Source organism: Synchiropus splendidus, chromosome 8 (assembly GCF_027744825.2).
Source record: "Synchiropus splendidus isolate RoL2022-P1 chromosome 8, RoL_Sspl_1.0, whole genome shotgun sequence".
Taxonomy (NCBI): Eukaryota; Metazoa; Chordata; class Actinopteri; order Syngnathiformes; family Callionymidae; genus Synchiropus; species Synchiropus splendidus.
In genome coordinates this window covers 19,539,106-19,557,215 of record NC_071341.1, presented here as the reverse complement: position 1 = coordinate 19,557,215, position 18,110 = coordinate 19,539,106, and the positions used below count along the sequence as shown (strand labels likewise).

General features: G+C 43.5%; 1 protein-coding gene across 2 annotated transcripts in view; it reads right to left on the bottom strand.

Annotated features, from left to right (window-relative positions):
* The window catches only part of esamb (endothelial cell adhesion molecule b), a 48,951-nt gene that overhangs the window by 6,813 nt on the left and 24,028 nt on the right, over positions 1-18,110 (bottom strand). Inside the window, exons 2-5 of one of the 2 annotated variants that reach the window (XM_053873174.1) lie at positions 6,490-6,635; positions 4,495-4,696; positions 3,377-3,532; positions 793-837 (exon numbers count right to left, since the gene is read on the bottom strand). In XM_053873174.1, coding sequence (XP_053729149.1) covers positions 793-837; positions 3,377-3,532; positions 4,495-4,696; positions 6,490-6,635 — 549 coding nt within the window. The remainder of the gene's footprint in view (positions 1-792; positions 838-3,376; positions 3,533-4,494; positions 4,697-6,489; positions 6,636-18,110) is intronic. The other variant, XM_053873175.1, reaches the window with a different exon arrangement.

The window sequence follows — 18,110 nt, the reverse complement described above, 5'->3', positions numbered from 1 at the left end:
TATCTTGACATTTGATTCCACTCATGGAGATTAGCCTGTTAGCCAAACAGATTAGCACATAAAGGCAATGCATTCCATGTCAAATAACGAAACTGGACAAACATTTCTGACAACTGGGAACCAAAGTCAGTTAGTTTGAGCATCAATTTGGACATTTAGCGTCAGCTAAATGAATGGTGAGCTCAGTTACGTAACAAAGATAACACGCTAACCCAGCGCTACCTCATTTCAGAGGAACACATGAAGTACATTTGTTGAAATAAGTCTAATCTTAAATGAAATCCCCACAACCCATTTAGAATGATAATGATCCACAGATTAAAATGACCCCTTCTGTCAAAGGAGAGATTAACGGCTGGCTTCAGACACGTGGCAGTCAGTGGCAGTGATTCATTTTCCTTTCATGTATGAAAATATGAATGAAGGCCAACGTGAACTTTATATCACAGGAGCGCTGAACAATCTATCACTCCGAATGATGAAGACGAATGAGCGACTTTGTGCCGTAGTTAGTCTGATTTAATCATGCGGAAAACATTAATCCACAGGGTTAAGTGGGATTACAGAGCGCGGCGCGTCACTCTAGCATCATCGACCATATTCCAGGGTTCAGCAGGAATTCTATTTAAAAGCAAAGGCAGACTGAGCTAGTTACTATGGTGCTGCTGAGGCTTCTCTACAGGTGAGCGTCACCTGGGAACCGCGGCGCTTCGTGACGTCGCGAAGCGTCGCGGTTCCCAGGTGACGCTCAGGATGGAACTAGACGGGGTGAAGAATGAGTCAAGACCTTACCAATGAAGCCAAGGACAAGCAAGGGCTGCGGACAGGCCCTCCACTCTGTGTTTTAATTATAATGCAGGAGGGTGGGGAGGTGGTGGTGGGGGGGAGAAATGGCAGACAGATGGTGAGATTGAATTAGGAGTGATACGGACCTGAGGAGTGACACCGTCTGTGCAACATTCTGATTCATTCAACATTCACATGAGAATGGAACACAACTGAAATGTGTTTCATAATGTGTCATGATGAAACACATCGTGGGTCAAACCAGTATCTGTAGCAGACCTGGGCAAAAGTGCGGCTCGGGGGCCAAATCCGGCCCATAGACTGTATTTATGTGGCCCTCCTGGAGTCAGAGTAAAACTATAAAACGGACAAAGTCTCTGACATTTTTGTCTTGTGCATTGTTTTTTTTTTTTTGTTGTTGACTATGATGCGACTGAAACATCACTTTTTTTCATTGTCCCTTTTTATTTTTTGTCCCTTAAAATACATCCGAATTGAAAGATGATTTTTAAATGTATGAGTCACATTGAGAATCTTTCAATGGAATGTGGTTTAAATTAAATAAAACAACAAACCAACATTTTCTGTGCATTTTAAAAGTGGAATTTCATAATAACAAATGATCAGGCTTTTAGCTAGGAGGAAGTCTGCGGAACATGAAAAAATGGACGCCCGATTCTCGACCGTATCTTGTCTGACGGGTGCCGCCATATACCAGCGTAATCTGGCGGCCAAGATACGGCCATTTTTTCATGTTCTGCAGCTAGCTAAAAGCCTCCACATGATGTCATCTCTTGGTTTTAATTTTACATTTTCTCTGACCCTCCTTTCTTTGGGTGTGACGGCACAGTAAAAAAAAACCTTAGGAATTTGAATTGTCCACCTCTGATCTAACTGAATCATAATGCCGATGTCTTGAATAAATGACATTTTTGGGTGAGCACGACTGAGCAGGTGATGCAGGGCCGAGCGTGAGGGTTGGTAGTTAAGGTTCCCAGGTGACACGCAGATGAGGGATTCCAGCAGAAGCTCAGCATCCCTGCATCACAGCGGCAGCTCAGATGTCTCAAGTACTTAAGTCCTCCAGACGCAGATCAGCGCAGAGAAACCCAGAGGTCATGTCACAATCAAAATAGAGTAGTTTTCCGACTTTTTTTTCTGTTTCATATAGAGATGAGAGTCAGAGATCAAAAGCAGTTAAGTCAATACCCAATCCATTCTAAATCCAGTTGTTGGGAAACAGATGGTGTTTGGTCTGCTCTGGGATCTGGGAACAATTCAGCACAAAATCATTGAGCTGGAGTTGTTGTTTTTTTCCGTTTCAGTTGGCTGTGTCTAAAGTAGACCGTGAATGTTTGTTTGATCCGTGAGGATTTGACAGGCATATGATATACGTTTGGATCACATCGCAGATCTTATGAGGGGAGGATCTCACTTGGGTTTAACTTGTCGTGGATGTCCATCTTGTTCCTCGTATAGATTTGTTTGTCGCATATTTCTGCTCATAAAAACCTGCATTTATGATTCACAACACTAGATACCACAGTTTACACATTACCTCTGATTTATTTTAGTTGATGGTTTTTAATGCATCCAAACTTTTCTCGCCTTTATAAACGTGTTTTCTGATTCCATATTTGCACCTCACTTTTGGGACTTTTAGCAGCAAACATCTGCAGGTTAAGCACAACTCTTTCCATGTCACCAATCTGCTTTTTGTAGAGAATAGTTTACGGCAGATCAAAGCTCTCAGTGGTGGAGGGTGGGACATGAGGTCCCTTTCAAAGTGGAGACGTATTTTCGAGAGCGAAGGTTTGCATCGTAGCTCAGTGGCAAACTACTACTTTGAGGCCTCTCACACTGACACGGTTCTGGAACCAGTACATGGTAGTGATGGTCGATGAGGTATCATGAAACAGTATTGCAGAGCTGATGAAACTAGTGATGGGCCGATGAGGCTTCATGAAACAGTGACCTAACTTTCAGAGGCCACTAGATGGTGCTCTTGGTTTAGAGATGATGTTGAATTTTACATTACCCTCCGAGCCTTAGACGTCTATCAGTTTAAGTTTAGACCAAAATCTAGTCTACAGAACTTAATCCATTCATCATTAAATACAAAATAAATAAAAAACAATTATCAGTTGTATAAATGATGGCCAATTTTTGTATTAAAACTTTTCACATAAACATTTTTTGTCAATAAACAGACTAACTAAACTTAAAAAACCCTTCATTTTTAGACCAGCGATAGGTCTGTCAGACGTCTATAAGACATTTTTCTAACCAAAAAATGCTCAGTGGGTAGATGTTGCCGTCCGGTGGCCTTTGAAAATGAGGGCAGTGTTTCATGAAACCTCAACAACCCTTCAATACTGTGTCATGGAACCTCATCTACACATCAGCCCCGTGTTCATACACGTTTAAGCCGAACTAAAGTGGGAGTGTTTCTTGTGTAGTCACATCGCCACTAAACTTTGGGACACACTTGGTTGTCCTGGGGAAAGTGTTCCACCCAAGAGAGCTGGCAGATAAGAGCCTCTTGAATTTCAACATGACAAGCACTCCTGTTTTTGTTCACCAAACTCACTCTGCATGGGTGAGAAGAAAACCTCCGACATCGGTGCAGCTTTGGTCCACTTGTAATGAGGAACTGGCTTCCCATGGCTGGACTTGCAGCTCAGCGTGACATTGCCATTCACCACCGGGTTCCCAGTCATGCCGCAGACGGGCGGCGAAGGCGGAACTGGAGAAAGGACAACACAATCACTTTGACTCAAGTTAAAATAACACTGGTGGTTAGGTTTTAATCTGCAGGATTTGTCAGGTTCTTGGTAATATTTTGACCTCAGTGACTCGGCTGACATCTGCCACGGGTGCATGACATAATGACATTGCGGAGGGATCAGTCGGGGTCGGCGCGTCGTCCCTCCAGAAAAGTCTTTTTCTCATAACACGCTTCTAATCCAGTGTCCATTAAAATAAGTTAAGATTTGGTTTTGCTTGATTTCATAAATAAACCCATGATGACCTGTGAATGTGAGTAAAAGGGCAGCAGCTTGTCACAGCAGAGCAAAATAATCCCAGCTATTCATCATAAATGCTTGACATCTCATCGCGAAAAAGAATTGTTAAACGTAAAAACACATCTTTAAATGTGTTTTTGGAATCGCAGATGCAAATTAGCAGTTTAAATTTTGAATATAACCCGAACCACAGTCTGATATACTATTGCGGAATTGTAGCCATTTAACTTTTAATTTACTTTTAATTTAGTTACTATTTTGCAGGATTTGCGCTACATGCTAACAAGCGTGGCGCACCGCCATGACACCTCCAGAGAAATGGTCACTTTTTAAAGATGAACGCCAACGTGCTCAAAGGTATTAAAACAAAGTGGAAACAAGCGCATAACACATCATAGAGGTTGACAATGGTATGGCAATTTTAAGCGTGTTTTTCACAGAAAAATCCACAAATAAACCAAAAAGTCCGGAACTGGAACTCAAGTCGCGCATCATGGCCGGTCATATGAAGAGACAGAACACGTGAGGACGGGTGCAGATCGGAGGGAGATTTACTTCTCATTATTAAAAACTAGCGTTTATATCGTCACCACTTCGGTCAAAACTTTTCCATCCGCTTCCTTGTTTCTCTGTCTTGTTTCCTGATTGGCTGAAGAAGAAATTGCAGTCTAAACCTCCTCACCTTTGACGTTGAGGTGCATCTGTCCCGAGATCCCTGTTCCTCCCGGGATGATCACATGACACACGTAGTTGCCAGTGTCCGACTCCTGAGTGTTGTTGATGTAAATGGAGAGGTTGGTGGAGGGCATGGCGACACTGAAGCCCACTCTCTTGGTGAACTCATTCTGACCGTGACCCACCTCCCCGGAGCTGAAGTTTATCACCTGAGCACACACAAAGGTTAGTTATCACTTGTAGCACAGTGTCATCTTTGCTCCGGAGCTTGTGTGTTTATCTTGCTTTACCATTACGCCATTGAATATTACTGTATATACCAGTGGTGTGCTGAAGAGGCTTCGTGAAACACTGTCCTCATTGTCTGAGCTCACTAGGTGGCGCTCTCATTTTAAAAACAATGTGAGGTTTCATAGAAACGGTTGATCTAACAATGGCTCATACAATGAGGACCCCGTTTCATGAAGCCTCATCATCCCATCCCCATGATATGCAGCGTGCGAAGGTTAATCCTAATGTGTGTGCAGATGGCAACGATTGTTTTTAGGCTGATTTATAATCTCACAGGCCTCAGGAACTGAAAGTGTGTATCTTATATTCATCATGCAACAACCCTAACACCCTCACGTCTCATGTTTTAGCCACGGAGGGTGTTTCATAAGAGGTGTTTGTCACCACCGCCTTCCATCCCGCTGTAAATTAGACGGTGCCATGTTGTTGGCGCTAATCTTAATCTCCATAAATCATCTCTTCTCTCCTTGCAGATCCCTAGATGGTCCATAGCATATGACAGTGTCGTGCGACATGAATAAATCTCTGCGTGCATACGCCGCTCTGAGGTCATGTGAAGTGAATCGAGTAGGTTCTTGGACAGCAAGTACACAAGTGTAGTGTTGGTAATGTGCTGGCAGGAGACTGGACGTGCTTCATTTGAGATCATATAGTATCTTATAAGACAGTGTTAGAGTGGCCAATAACAATAAACTTGACACACTCGTACTGTGGAAGAGGATTAGGGTCAGTGAAGACAAATAAAATGGCAGAATTCTGAGTTTAATCTCAGAATTCAGAGTTTAAAGTGCACTTTAATCTCAGAATTTGGACTTTTATGTGAGAATTCTGACTTTAAAGTGAGACTTTAATCTCAGAACTCTCACTTCAAAATCTAATTCTGAGATCAAAGTCTGAATTCTCACTTTAAAGTCAGAATTCTGAGATTACAGTGCGAATTCTCAGAATTCTGCCTTCTTTTTTCTTCTTCACTGGCCATATTCCTCTTCCATTGTCACATCTCAACGCCTGAAAGTGAGGGAGGAAAGTGCTTGCTAATACATGCATTCATGCTCTTTGTGGAAGGTCACACTTGGTGAGGGTAATATATTTTAGAGGCAAGTGAAAGTGACATCTCAAGTCTTTCCAGTTTAGCTCAGTCTTCAGTCTCAGACATGCAAACGGCGGATGAAAGACGAGCTAATTCTTGGCTGTGAAAATGGGATTTTATCAATCAGAAAAACTATTTTTTCCACATTTCCGAAAGCATGAATTATATTGCTTTTATTCCAAATGATTCTAGCCCACGAGATAAAGCAACCTGACCCATCTAGATCACCCATCTGTCATCCACCCAATTCAGTCACACCACCACCAACCCTTTTTTTCAATTCATTCTTTGTTGCAAAAAATCTTTCTTTCATATTTTCCAGTTGAATATTTATCCATCTTATAAATCTATCCGTTTTTATGTCCATTCATTTATTCGTCCATCCCTCCATCCACCAGTTTATTACTATGTCTATCATCCATTTTATTTTCTTACAACTTAATCCAATCCCACCGCTACGCAACATAGCATAAATGCTATATTTCTCATCGCGCTATTGCTCTGGATCTTCTCTGCATCACTGGCAATGACTGGAAAACAATCACTGGTAATCCCTGTAAAGTAGATCTGGTGAAGGTCAGCTGGAGGTCGCCTATACCGCTCAGGGTCTGATCGTCTCACCTGCTTGGAATCGTTTCCGGTGAAGTGCCAGATGACTGAGTTTTTGGAGATGTCTGAGAGGGGGCTGTACCAGGCTTGCAGCACCACCATCTGACCCTTCACCACCTCCATCTCTGTTCTGGGGATCTCCACCTTCTGGGTGTCACCTGCAAGAGGAGAACAAATGGAACATCAACTGAAGTCAAGTTGAAACATCACGAATCCTCTAGGGATCAAATGGAGTTGGCCTCAAAATGATGTTGAATACGAAAATGTCTCTTCAGTCTTACGTAGTAAACAGTTGTCAAACATCATATTTCACAGTGAAACGATCCGAAACTCACCCAGTCCATACATCAAAGGACACAGCAATGCACAGTCATAAGGATAAAAAAACAAAAATAAAAAGTAATATGTGCCATCTGTTGTGATATCAGCTAATCTGCTCCGTTTGACTTCTTGATCCAGTGAAGACATAATCTCAAGCATCAACTGATTTCTTTCGGGCGTCTTGCAGCATGTGTGCCACGCACTTTACTGGATTTAAAAGAGCGAATAAGTCGCCAAAATGCAGTGCAATTTCATTTAAAATATGAAACTAAATCCGGTGTTGTTTGAATTAAATTGCAGTTTATTACAGACACGATCACTCCTCTGAAACTGACGACAAATACACAACATTTTTGGTAGAGACACTAAGAAAATGCACACACAGTCGGCGAGATTGACAGCTATTGTAAAAGATGAAATTGCTGTCAAAATGTAGACATGAAAAAGAACTTACAGGGTGCCCAGTCACCTGAACCCGACAGCTGCAGCTGGATCAAGTGATCCCAGCAGTCGTTGTCTAATAGAGCCTCCAGTTTGAACGACTTTTCCCAAAAACTACGGCGCGCGGAGAAAAGAGCGGCACTAATTCCCCTGTCGGGAGGAAAAGCCCCGTTTTGCTCATGCGAGAAAATGCAGCGGTTTAGGTGGAGAGGGAGGTTTTAAAGCGGTAGCTGAGACCTCCACATCTGTTCAGCCAGACACGCCTTCCTTCTCTCCCAGACTGTGAGTTAGCCGCTGCCGCAGATCCCACCGCCGGCGGTGGTGGCACATGATGCATGGCGCTATCATTGGTGGAAAGATGGAGCGAGGGAAGCCCGAAGCTTAGAGGAAGCCCGAGCTTGTTTTTCCCGACTTCACTGAAGTAACTTCTTATTGCTGAGGGACGTGGTGACCCTGCCTCTGCCAGACTCCTGCTCCTTCATTTCTGTCGCTGCTAAATCCCGATGCTTAATCCCTAAACAATCCCAGGCTCAATCCTCTCACCTCACGTGAGCAAAAGTGCTCAGCTGGACATGATATGATGCAACACATGGTCGGTTGCTGTCTGCAGCCGCTGCGTCCGGATAGCCTATATGCCGATTAGCAGATTAGTTTAGCGCGAATTAAACGTGCGACGACCTGTGAGAGACGTCAAACAGCGCTTTGGCTCACATTGAACCGCGCTTTTCTCAAACCCCAGCGCATTATTGAAGCGAACGCCAGAGTTGGTGGTCCGCCACACGCCGGGAGGAATCCGCCGAAATCTTCATCACAAACCATGTCTTTGTGTGAGATTAATATCCTCGTCTTAACTCCCGCCACCGTCAGATCACCCCCGACTCCAATAACGCGTCTGAGTCCGGGAGAATTGAACGCCCTGCAACACAGATTTCCCTGCGCAAATCTCATTAGGGCTTTGATTTCATCTCCGACAGCTATTGTCTCCGCAGGTCCGCCGCCGATGTCCTGCAACAATTACGTAACAAGATTGGAGTTTTTGGAACGAAGCCCGGATTGAGTCTACAAGGCCGATATCGCCGATCTCTAAAGCCCCCCCCCCCGCAAGTGCGGCCAAAACATTTGCTTTTGATTAACGTAGAGCGTCCACCACGGACTGAATCAGGCGAGGATCAGATCTTCTGAGACCACGCTGTGAATGAGCTTTAGAGGGCGCACGTCCATGATTGATGTGGCCCCGTCATTCTCAACCATACAAGGATGTTTGACAATGAAGTCGGATGAACGTCTCCAGCAGGTTTATCCTCATAACTGTGTCATCGAATTGTTTATTAGGAGAAGGAAAATCTTCTCTAAGCTGTGGCCATCTCCATCTGTGGTGTGTGAATGGGACGTGGATTGATGGAGAAGATGAAGCGGTGGGTTTTAAGTCAACCTTAATCCGGCGCGGTCGCGGGGGAAAAGGAACCTGCCAGTGGATGCGATACCGATATGATGCTAAGTAGCCTCAGTAAACTGTGTCCTCATTCTGTTTGGCCAACGGCTACCGTTCAGCCCTGCCACGCTTTGTGTAATAAAATTGGATTTTATCCCTCAGAAAAAAAAAAAAAAAACAACTTTATTTTGTTTGTTTTCCTCAGGGCATTCTGGAAATGGAAGTCTGGCACCGCGTCTGTATCAGCATTTTAAGACCTGAGCAGATGAATCAAAGGAAAGTGTGTTTAAAAAAAAAAAGCCCTGCACTATCGCAAGTCACCTACAGGAGGCAGTAGACGCACACAAGACTGAATGACCCATCATCAGGTAAGACTCTTTTTTTTTTTTTTTTTTTTTTTTTAAACAAGACTATTACATTCTCCCCGCCCCTCACCCCCCCCCCCCCCCCCAAAAAAAAACTTGTGGGTGAAAAATTAGAATAAAAACCAGACAGAGCAAGGCTTCCAAAAATCACGCAACTACATCTATATTTTTATTCCGTTCTAAAAATACATTTTTGCGCAACATAACCTCATTTGGCTGCATGTGTTGGGGGGGCGATGGAGACGTGGATAAAAAGTTGATCTTTCACAAGCCCACAGGGAGCCGCGTAGGTCTGCGTGAAGATAAACTGATCCTCTTTAACCAGCCGCACTCTATCTCCAGCAGTAATCTCTGCTTCTGCCCGTGCCGTTCTTTCATGTGAGTCCCTGCGTGGAGCTGGAGCTTGAGCTGAGTTTACACCTCTCCCCCTCCGTTTAATCAGCTATACATCAGGGTGCGTCTGCCGTCTTAAAGGTTCACAGATAAAAGCCAGATTAGAGGCGTTTACCGTGTATTACTCATGCCATAATCTTGTCATTTCTGGATTTCTGGAACCTCACCTGTTATCACGTTCCATCTACCGCCTCATGTATGGAGACTCTCCATCACGCTCACTGTCCAAGTGGACTTTGGCCCTTGTCCTCTGAGTTGAACTTATGTTGATAGACTCTCAAAGTGCGATACTGAACTTTGGTTTTGTCCCTCATTTTGTCAATTGTGTTGAGCCGTCATTATTTTGGATTCCTCCTGATATCTAAGATAAAAATATAAAATAATAACAAAGCTGCAGTCAACACAACGACAAAACCAAAGCATGAAACTTTATTCGTCATCGACACAAACTATGTCGGTCCAATTCATCTCAATGTGAATCTGTGTCACTGAAACAATACAAATCAGCCAAGAACGTCATACATTATTTAGGCTATAGTTCTCCATTACTGCGCCAATAATCCGAGACACGGCGTAAGAATGAGCGGCCCGAGTGGCGGCGTGGAACTCAACTGAAGGATGGGGCACAGACAGGGTGGAGAGGTATATAGGACAACAAAACACAGCCGTGGAGATGGCGACTGGACCGGCCCTACAGGCTGCAGGCAGATGGTGCCTGAATAATAAATATTTGGAGAGGGCTCCTTTAAATTGGATTACATTAGTATAATCTCTGCAGCTATTTAAAACCATTTTGGGAGTGATATCTCATCGCCGTAGCTTTAATCCATCTTAACATTTCATTGTGTCCAAATTGGTTATCCTCGCACACACACACACACACCGTTCTGACAGCAAAGTTTGGACTCACAAACAGGGACAGATCGCGCAGAACAGTGGTCCCCAGTTTAAACCGAAGCCCCGGGTGAGCCTGGGACTTTCTGCTACACTCAGCCGCAAGGTTGCTGCGCTAGACAGGCACAGCGCCGGGAAGCTGCATTTGAAATGATGGCTCTCCACCACTACATTGTAAATTCCAGCTGCACCCATCTGGCACTGGCTTCCTCCTGGTGTCTTGTAAAACCAAGTCTGTGGAGGAGACAGTTTTATCTATTTAGCCCCCAATTGGTCTTTGTTTCTGCCATGATACACTTTCACAACGGCTGCAATGGAACAACCCTTTCTGAATACCCGGCATACAAAGTACTGTACATATCAACACATCCCACAAAAAGTTCAAGACTTGAGGTGAGCATTATGTCTCGTCTAAAAAAAGGTGCAGCGTGAAAACCAGAGCAAAAGACAACTGGTTCCATCATTCGTGCGGCAGCCACATGGAAAATATCGCCCACAAGACAAACCTTATATCTAAATATGTGCTCAGGGGGCTAAGAAAATGTCGATTGAGTGATACTATATCAATATTTTTGCAGAAATACCGCGATACTTATGATAGTGTGATATTGTCTTGATATTTCAAGTTGGCCTTCAATATCGATACTTTATGCATACATACTTGGATATGCTGCAGTATTTGTGGCATGCTTCATACTATTCATATTTTCTTTCAGTACAATGGAGTTATTTTGTTGATGGAGGGAGCGATACATTCCTCTGTTGTTGCGAGATGAAAGTCAAACTGGACATAACAGTACATAACAATAAACTTGTTTTCATTCATGTAATATTGTACCGCATTATCTGATTTCCCCCTTAAAACAATGGCTCTTGTTTACCAATATTACAATATATTGCTGAACCAACAGTATCGCAATATATTGGAATGTATATCGTATCACCACTCCTGTTTCGGGATCCGTATCGTATCACAAAACAGCCCAAATATGTACAATCATTTCTGTGGAGATTATCAGCAAGGATAGACACAACACTGATCCCCACCTGGTCTGGAACCCTATCTTCCACGGGGCAAACCTGCCGACAGACGCTGAGCATCTCTCCTCCCAACTTGGAAGCAAATCTTTGTGCTTCATTCGTAGCTAATACAACTGCATTTCACGTTACAATAAAAGACACTTAATGAGCCTTCTCTTCTTGAAACATATAACTCATGTTGCCATCCCACTTCTGACACCATTTGTCACCACAGTTTTTGGGACAAGGTTCTCAACTATCTGAGAAAAAAGTCCTTCTCCTCTTCCTTTACAAACCTCAGGAGAAACCACCCTGTATCATTATCATTGTTGACGTAGCATTTTTAGAGCAGCATCCATGTCAGTGACCAGGCTTCAAGAAAAAAAACACGGTAGGATCGAGCCCTTCTTGTTGCCAAACAAGGCCGCTCTACTTCATTGACCTTCTCAGCCCTGACACGCAGCCCGTCCTCCATCGGTGAGGCAACATTTATTCACATGTATGATGATGCATGTATGGGCGGGGAGGTTTTACATGGCGTCCCTTGCGTGTCCCTTTTTCGCGGCGAAGACATCCAACACATTTAATGGCATCGCTGAGCGGAATATGAAAGACAAGGATGAGAAATGGAGATGTAGTTATCTAGAGAAAGAGAGGCAGTGAGGGAGGTGGGGTGGGGGTTCTGGGGAAAGTGGGCTGACGCTTTGATCACATGCAAATACCACACACAGGGGATATAGGTGTTTACGTGGGAAGACAAAGACTCCTATTGTAGGACAACTTTGGTGGAGTGCGCAAGTTGGGGAGTTTGGGAAAAGATTTACATCAGTGAGTGTGTCAGTATAAATGCATTCGCAGCACACTTCAGCGCTTTTTACAGTGCGAGAGCGACGCGGTCGGACTGCAGCGGTTGTCCGGGTTGTGGAGCCAGCTGTCCGTCACAGGTCCCATTCTTCCCCCTCCTGACCCCTTCACCCGCTCTGCTCCCAGTGGCAGCGAATGAAAAGCCAACTATAAAAGCTCCAATGAGCCTGCAATGTTACACCACAGCGCCATAACCACCCAGCCACCCTCGTGCACAGCCTTTGAAGAGGATATTTATAAACCGCCAGTGTGGCAGCAGTAGTTAGCTGTTTTATCTGGCAGATCTGTCATGAGTCACGTGGCGCGGCGGGCTGGCGGCTGATAGGACCGTCTCTCAACAGTCAAACAAAGATCGACATGTGGGTCGCATGGGGCTTAATGCAGCTTGACAGCAATTAAAAATATGAGTGATCTGATTTCAGATTTCCAATGAGCCCAAACCAAAGAGGAATTAGGTGATAATCTGTCTACACAACATCAAATACTCCGAATGTGTCACAAGTTCATTATGGCAGCAGTGTGTAGCATCTAGTTTGGCACATGGCGTGACACATTTCTGGTCAGATCCCTGTTGTGTTGTCAGCCCTTGTTGGGTAGATGTGAAGAAAAACCAACAAAGAGAAACAAACACCTCATAAAAGACCTCAAAGCGAATGAGATGGTTTGGACTTTCAACAGCTGCAGTTGTAGATATCAATGGCATTGTTTGTGAATTAAGAACCGATTCATTCAGTCAAAACATGAAACCTCAAAGCAAAAGTGATGATGATGATGATGGCAACCCAGATTTACCATGGTCACTCTGCCACAATTCAATCTTCAGTTCCACAAAGAAATCTAATATCATTATTCTGTTTTTTCCAGGAACATAAATCGATTTTAAATGTTTTATTCCGTGTCAAATCTGAGGTGGAAAACACAGTACTTGACACAGCTTTACAATAAACCTATATGTGTATATATATATATATATATATATATATATATATATATATATACACATATATATATATATATAGATAGATAGATAGATAGATAGATAGATAGATAGATAGATAGATAGATATAGATAGATAGATATTATACCGCTAATTTATTAGTTTTTTTATTTATATATTTTATTGATGTTTTTATTGTATGCAATCCAGTTTGAATACTGAATACTCAATAAAGACTTCAAAACCAATTGAAAAAAAAAAATATATATATATGTGTGTGTATATATAGTTTAATTTTTTTTTATATATATATATGTATATATATATATATATATATATATATATATATATATATATATATATATATATATATATATATAATTGGTTACAGACAGCTTTACATTAAAGCTCCTCCTGTTAACTCCATGACAGAAATTAGAAAATTAATAATTAAAATCATCCGGGGAACAAGACATCTAATGGAGCTAATTATAGTATTTAGTTTAATGTATGCAGGAAGCCTTGGCTGTCGTTCATGAATACAGTATAGACAGCGGCGTGAGTAAAGGCAGAAATGTCTGGTAGATATATGAAGTGTCTGCGCAGGAAAAAAAGGTAGGAGATTTAACTGTAGAAAACTGGAGGAGGCTTGAATCTCAGGTGTGCAGCGCTTGGCCCTCACCTCTCCTGTGCTCTGCACCCACAGACGACCCCAGAGGGCCGTGGTGTCCACCTACACAAGGAGTCGGGAGGAAGGTGAAAGCAGCTAAGGGCTGAAGGGAATCGGAGGGAACTGCAGGTAATGGTGTTCCCCACCTGCGCTCAAGAATGCTCTGCTCTTTACAACACAGCGGGGTCACTTATTTTGTGTGTGGAAATACGACCGATGTGCTCAAATATATATGAAGCTGAGGTGCTGACTGACCTTTGACAGAGCTCAGGTACAACTGCTGCTATTAATGGTGACCACCAAAAGCTGCTGTTTACATTGATTTTAGTAGGAAACTTATCTCTAAAGTGGTGAGATGCCCAACTATATATTAGCTGCTCTCACCATCCTGCATGATCCGGACAATGTCCCGCTCCGGAGCACTCTCTTTCACCCCGCCCCGCCTCTGATCCTCCTCTGACTCCACGTCCTCTGGCAGAGATCAGGGCTCACCACACTCTGCTCACAATGCAAAGTGGTGGCAGATTAATGGAGGAGCTTGCGACATCAAAAATGCAAAGGGAATTTGTTGAACTACCTTTGAAACCAGCCCGCTGACATTTGCTTGTCAATTCGCGTTATTTCTGGGTGGCGTCTTCGTACCTGAGGTGGTGTTTCCTGTTGGATCTAGTCAAGCACCAAGTGGTATATATAATTCAGCCCAGGAATGAGACCAGACTCTGTTCTCACGTAGCTGTGCTGGTTAACTGGTTTATAGATCAGCACAATGCGCTCTGCTCCCAGAAATGAGCTCCGTCACGAAGAGCCACCAGGAAAACAAGGCTTGTGCAGACGACAATTTCAACTCTTGTGTTCTGCTTGAACGCTGACAGGATTCAGATGAAATATTTCCAAATGGTTTTCATAATGATCTACTGACATTTAAGCAAACCTAGTGTGTCATTAGTCCATCACAGTGAATCATACCGCGGCTCCAGGAACAGTCCACTCCACAGTTGCATGCAGCAGCACGTGTGACATTTAGCGCCGAGTGTGGCGAGCTGCGCTCGTATGTTGGGCCCGCGCGCATGATTCATGTAGAGCGGTGATTTGTTCAGGTAATTCCGCGAGTGCTTTACTCTCCTGCTGTGCATTACTGAGCTAATGTGACATTTTATTGATCCCTGTAGGGGGATTTTGCCGTGGCGCGGAGGTGCAGGGTCAGTGGCAGGAGCGCAGCCCCGCAGCAGGTTCACATTCACTGACTTCTTGAAGGATGTTTGCAGACATGAGGGCTCCAACGTGATCCGCGGTTGAAGGACAGTCGCTAAAATCAGCATGCAGGGAAGATCGGCCTGAATCACGCTCGCGCCGCTTATTCCTGTTGACATTCTCAGCCATTCAGCATTCTTCCTTTAAGGAGAATAAACATGGTACTCCAGCATTTAGACAACACACGTACGACCTGATAAAGTGACACCGCATTTTCTGTCTCACAGTTGAAAAGAATCAAGTGAGGCTGCAATCTCTGGCAGTGATGCCCTGTGAACGTTCCATCACTGTATATATATATATATATATATATATATATATATATATATGGAAAGACTACATTGGTGCTTCTGAAAATCCAAAAACAATTAAAAAAAAAACACCAATGTCGTCTTTCTTGAGTATTCAAACTGGATTACATACAAGTGGATTACATACAACGTTCAAAAAACATCAATAAAATACATAAAACATAACTATTTACCGCACTGCAGACGAAACAGCATGTTTTTCATTCTGTACACGTCATATTTTACTAGTCGACTTTACAAGTGAGATAAACGTAACTAACAAAATAGTCATCAGTTGCAGCTCTAGTTCTGATTGGATTTCATATTTTTATGGAATATATGAAACTGCATTTATTCATATATTTTCCTGAGAAATCACTTGATAGCTATTAGTCCAACACGATTTGGGAGAAAATATGAATCACGATTTTGTAGCTAAGAATTGACATCAGGATTCTCTGCTACGATTTTTTTCTCCTCATGAAATATGAAGTTTATTGCACACGTAAACCATGACAAAACAAAGTTGCAGCACCAAACAGAGTGCGTTTGAGGTGCTGATAAAGATTTGTGGTGTTACGCGACAAGTGACAAGTTTCGGAACAAGTTTGTTTTGAGACTGTACAGTTTCTATCCTGTCGCTGAGCTATCCAATCACTACTGCGTTCATGCTGAAGCCATGAGCTTCGTGGGAACTCAGAAAGTAGTAGCTTGCAGCGCCGCTTGGGAGTGTAAAACTCACAAAGGAAAATAGCATTTGTGATCCAGTCGGTTTGTAAATTAAATGCGAATCAAATTTAATGGAAACTTAAATCCGACACAAGGGTGAATCGAAATCGCATTTTCACAATTTATCGTACAGGCCTAATAGCTATTTCACAGCAACGTCTCCTTAGACATCAGCCGACATTACGAACAATATTTGACTTGCTTTGGACATGGCTGCCTCAACATCGTCGCTGAATTCCTGCATGAAACGCCAGAGCTCCTGTTTAGCTACTAACACAAACACTCCGTGGCCCAGTTTGAGAATAACCACTAAGTAGATCAATACAGTGTCCCATGAGGTCCAAAAGTCTCAATCCATTCGTAATTTTCCACTGACAAAGTACGAAGTGTGGTGAACAACAACAACAGCGGAGCCTCGTCACAAAAGAGGCAACAAGAAGAACGAAGCGCTGTAATTTGGGAGGTGAGTGGATGGGCACTACCATGGGCTAATTCAAAGTGAGGAGGCGTTTGACATCTCCTACACCCTGACATGATAGATTAGGCAGAGGAAGCTTTTAAGGCCTCTCGGGGGTGCGCTCCTGAATGCATTATAAGCTGCGCTTTTGTAAAAAGTGTTCACTTCAGTGTCGGGATTAGATGGAGAACAGTTGCTCCCCTGAGATCGACACTGCAGTGTCGGGGCGTAATGGTCGGAGACGTAGCAGGCAGATTTATTCTCCTGCATTTGTAATCCCCCTGAGCTCCGTCACCTTTCAGTGCTCAATATGTTGACAATAAGTCCAGCACTTTGACGGTAAACAAACTTGGCAATTGGCTTTTAATCTGCAAAGCTGGAAATAGAAGGTGGCAGCGTTTGGCTTTCATTTTTGCGGGATCTGATTTGTTGTCTTCAGTGATCTGGCTTTTTTTTTTTTTTTTTTGCCCTTTGAATATTGAGCAATACAAGCATCGGAGGCCAAAGGTTCACGTTCCAAATTCAAGGCAAAAGATTTGGGAGTCGCTTAAACTGCGCGGGGATTAATCTGTGTGTGAAAAGAAGAAAAGCAGCAGCGAGAGAAAACAACAGCAAGAGTGGTGCAAAAGCACAAAGTACCGAGAAGGAAAAAAAAAACGTATTTTCTTTGGATGTCAAATGAGTTCTGGGTTTGTAACACAATCAACTTTGACCAGCCGCTTCAACATCTGACAATAATCTGTTTCTGTCTTGTACCTCGCCTTTACCTTTTTCAATTCAGGCTGTCGTGTTCTATACATTATTGATTTTTCTTCATGGGCCGCACAGCTGCTCAGAGTCCCGGTGGGTGGTTTTGTCTCCTGTAGACACGTGTAATACAATCAGACTCGTAAACGCACCGACTAACACGGCGATATCTGGCAGCCGGAGGTAACCAGCAACGGCATCCCTCCTGACCTCGGACGCAAACCCCTGAAAAGCCCTCGTCCTGACAGCCTTAACAAGACACGTATCATTTAAGCCGCCGCTGTCAACAGAGAAGCTAGAGAGAAAAACAGCCGCAAAATGACACTAAATTGTTTGTGATTGGTTCCTAACAACGCATTTGCCAGTGTGAGAACCCGAGTGCATCTTCATTACGGCACCACATCTCCAGCCTCTGTTGGTTGGGGGAGGAGCTTCACCCTAGAAAACCTTCTGCAGAACATGACGGGAAATTCATTTTCCAGAGCTGGTTATGGGGCCACATACTACCCACCTATCTGTGCCACTCACACCAGACAATGCATGCTAACTTTCCTGAGTCTCAGGCTCCAGATAAGATCTCTTCAGGCAGGTGGTGACAAAGGGGTTAAGCTTTTAATTCTGCCAACGTCAATGCAGCATTGATTGGAAGGGACGGATGAAGGCAAAGACGGAGGTGAATTGTGTGTTTGTGGCTGAGGAGGCGGTTATGGATGGAGAGAAAAAGACAGTCATGTAGACCTTGTGTTTGTCCTCACACCTCCGCTGACTATCTGGAGGAAAACACTCGTCCTGCGACACGTTTGGAGCCCAACTGAGCCATG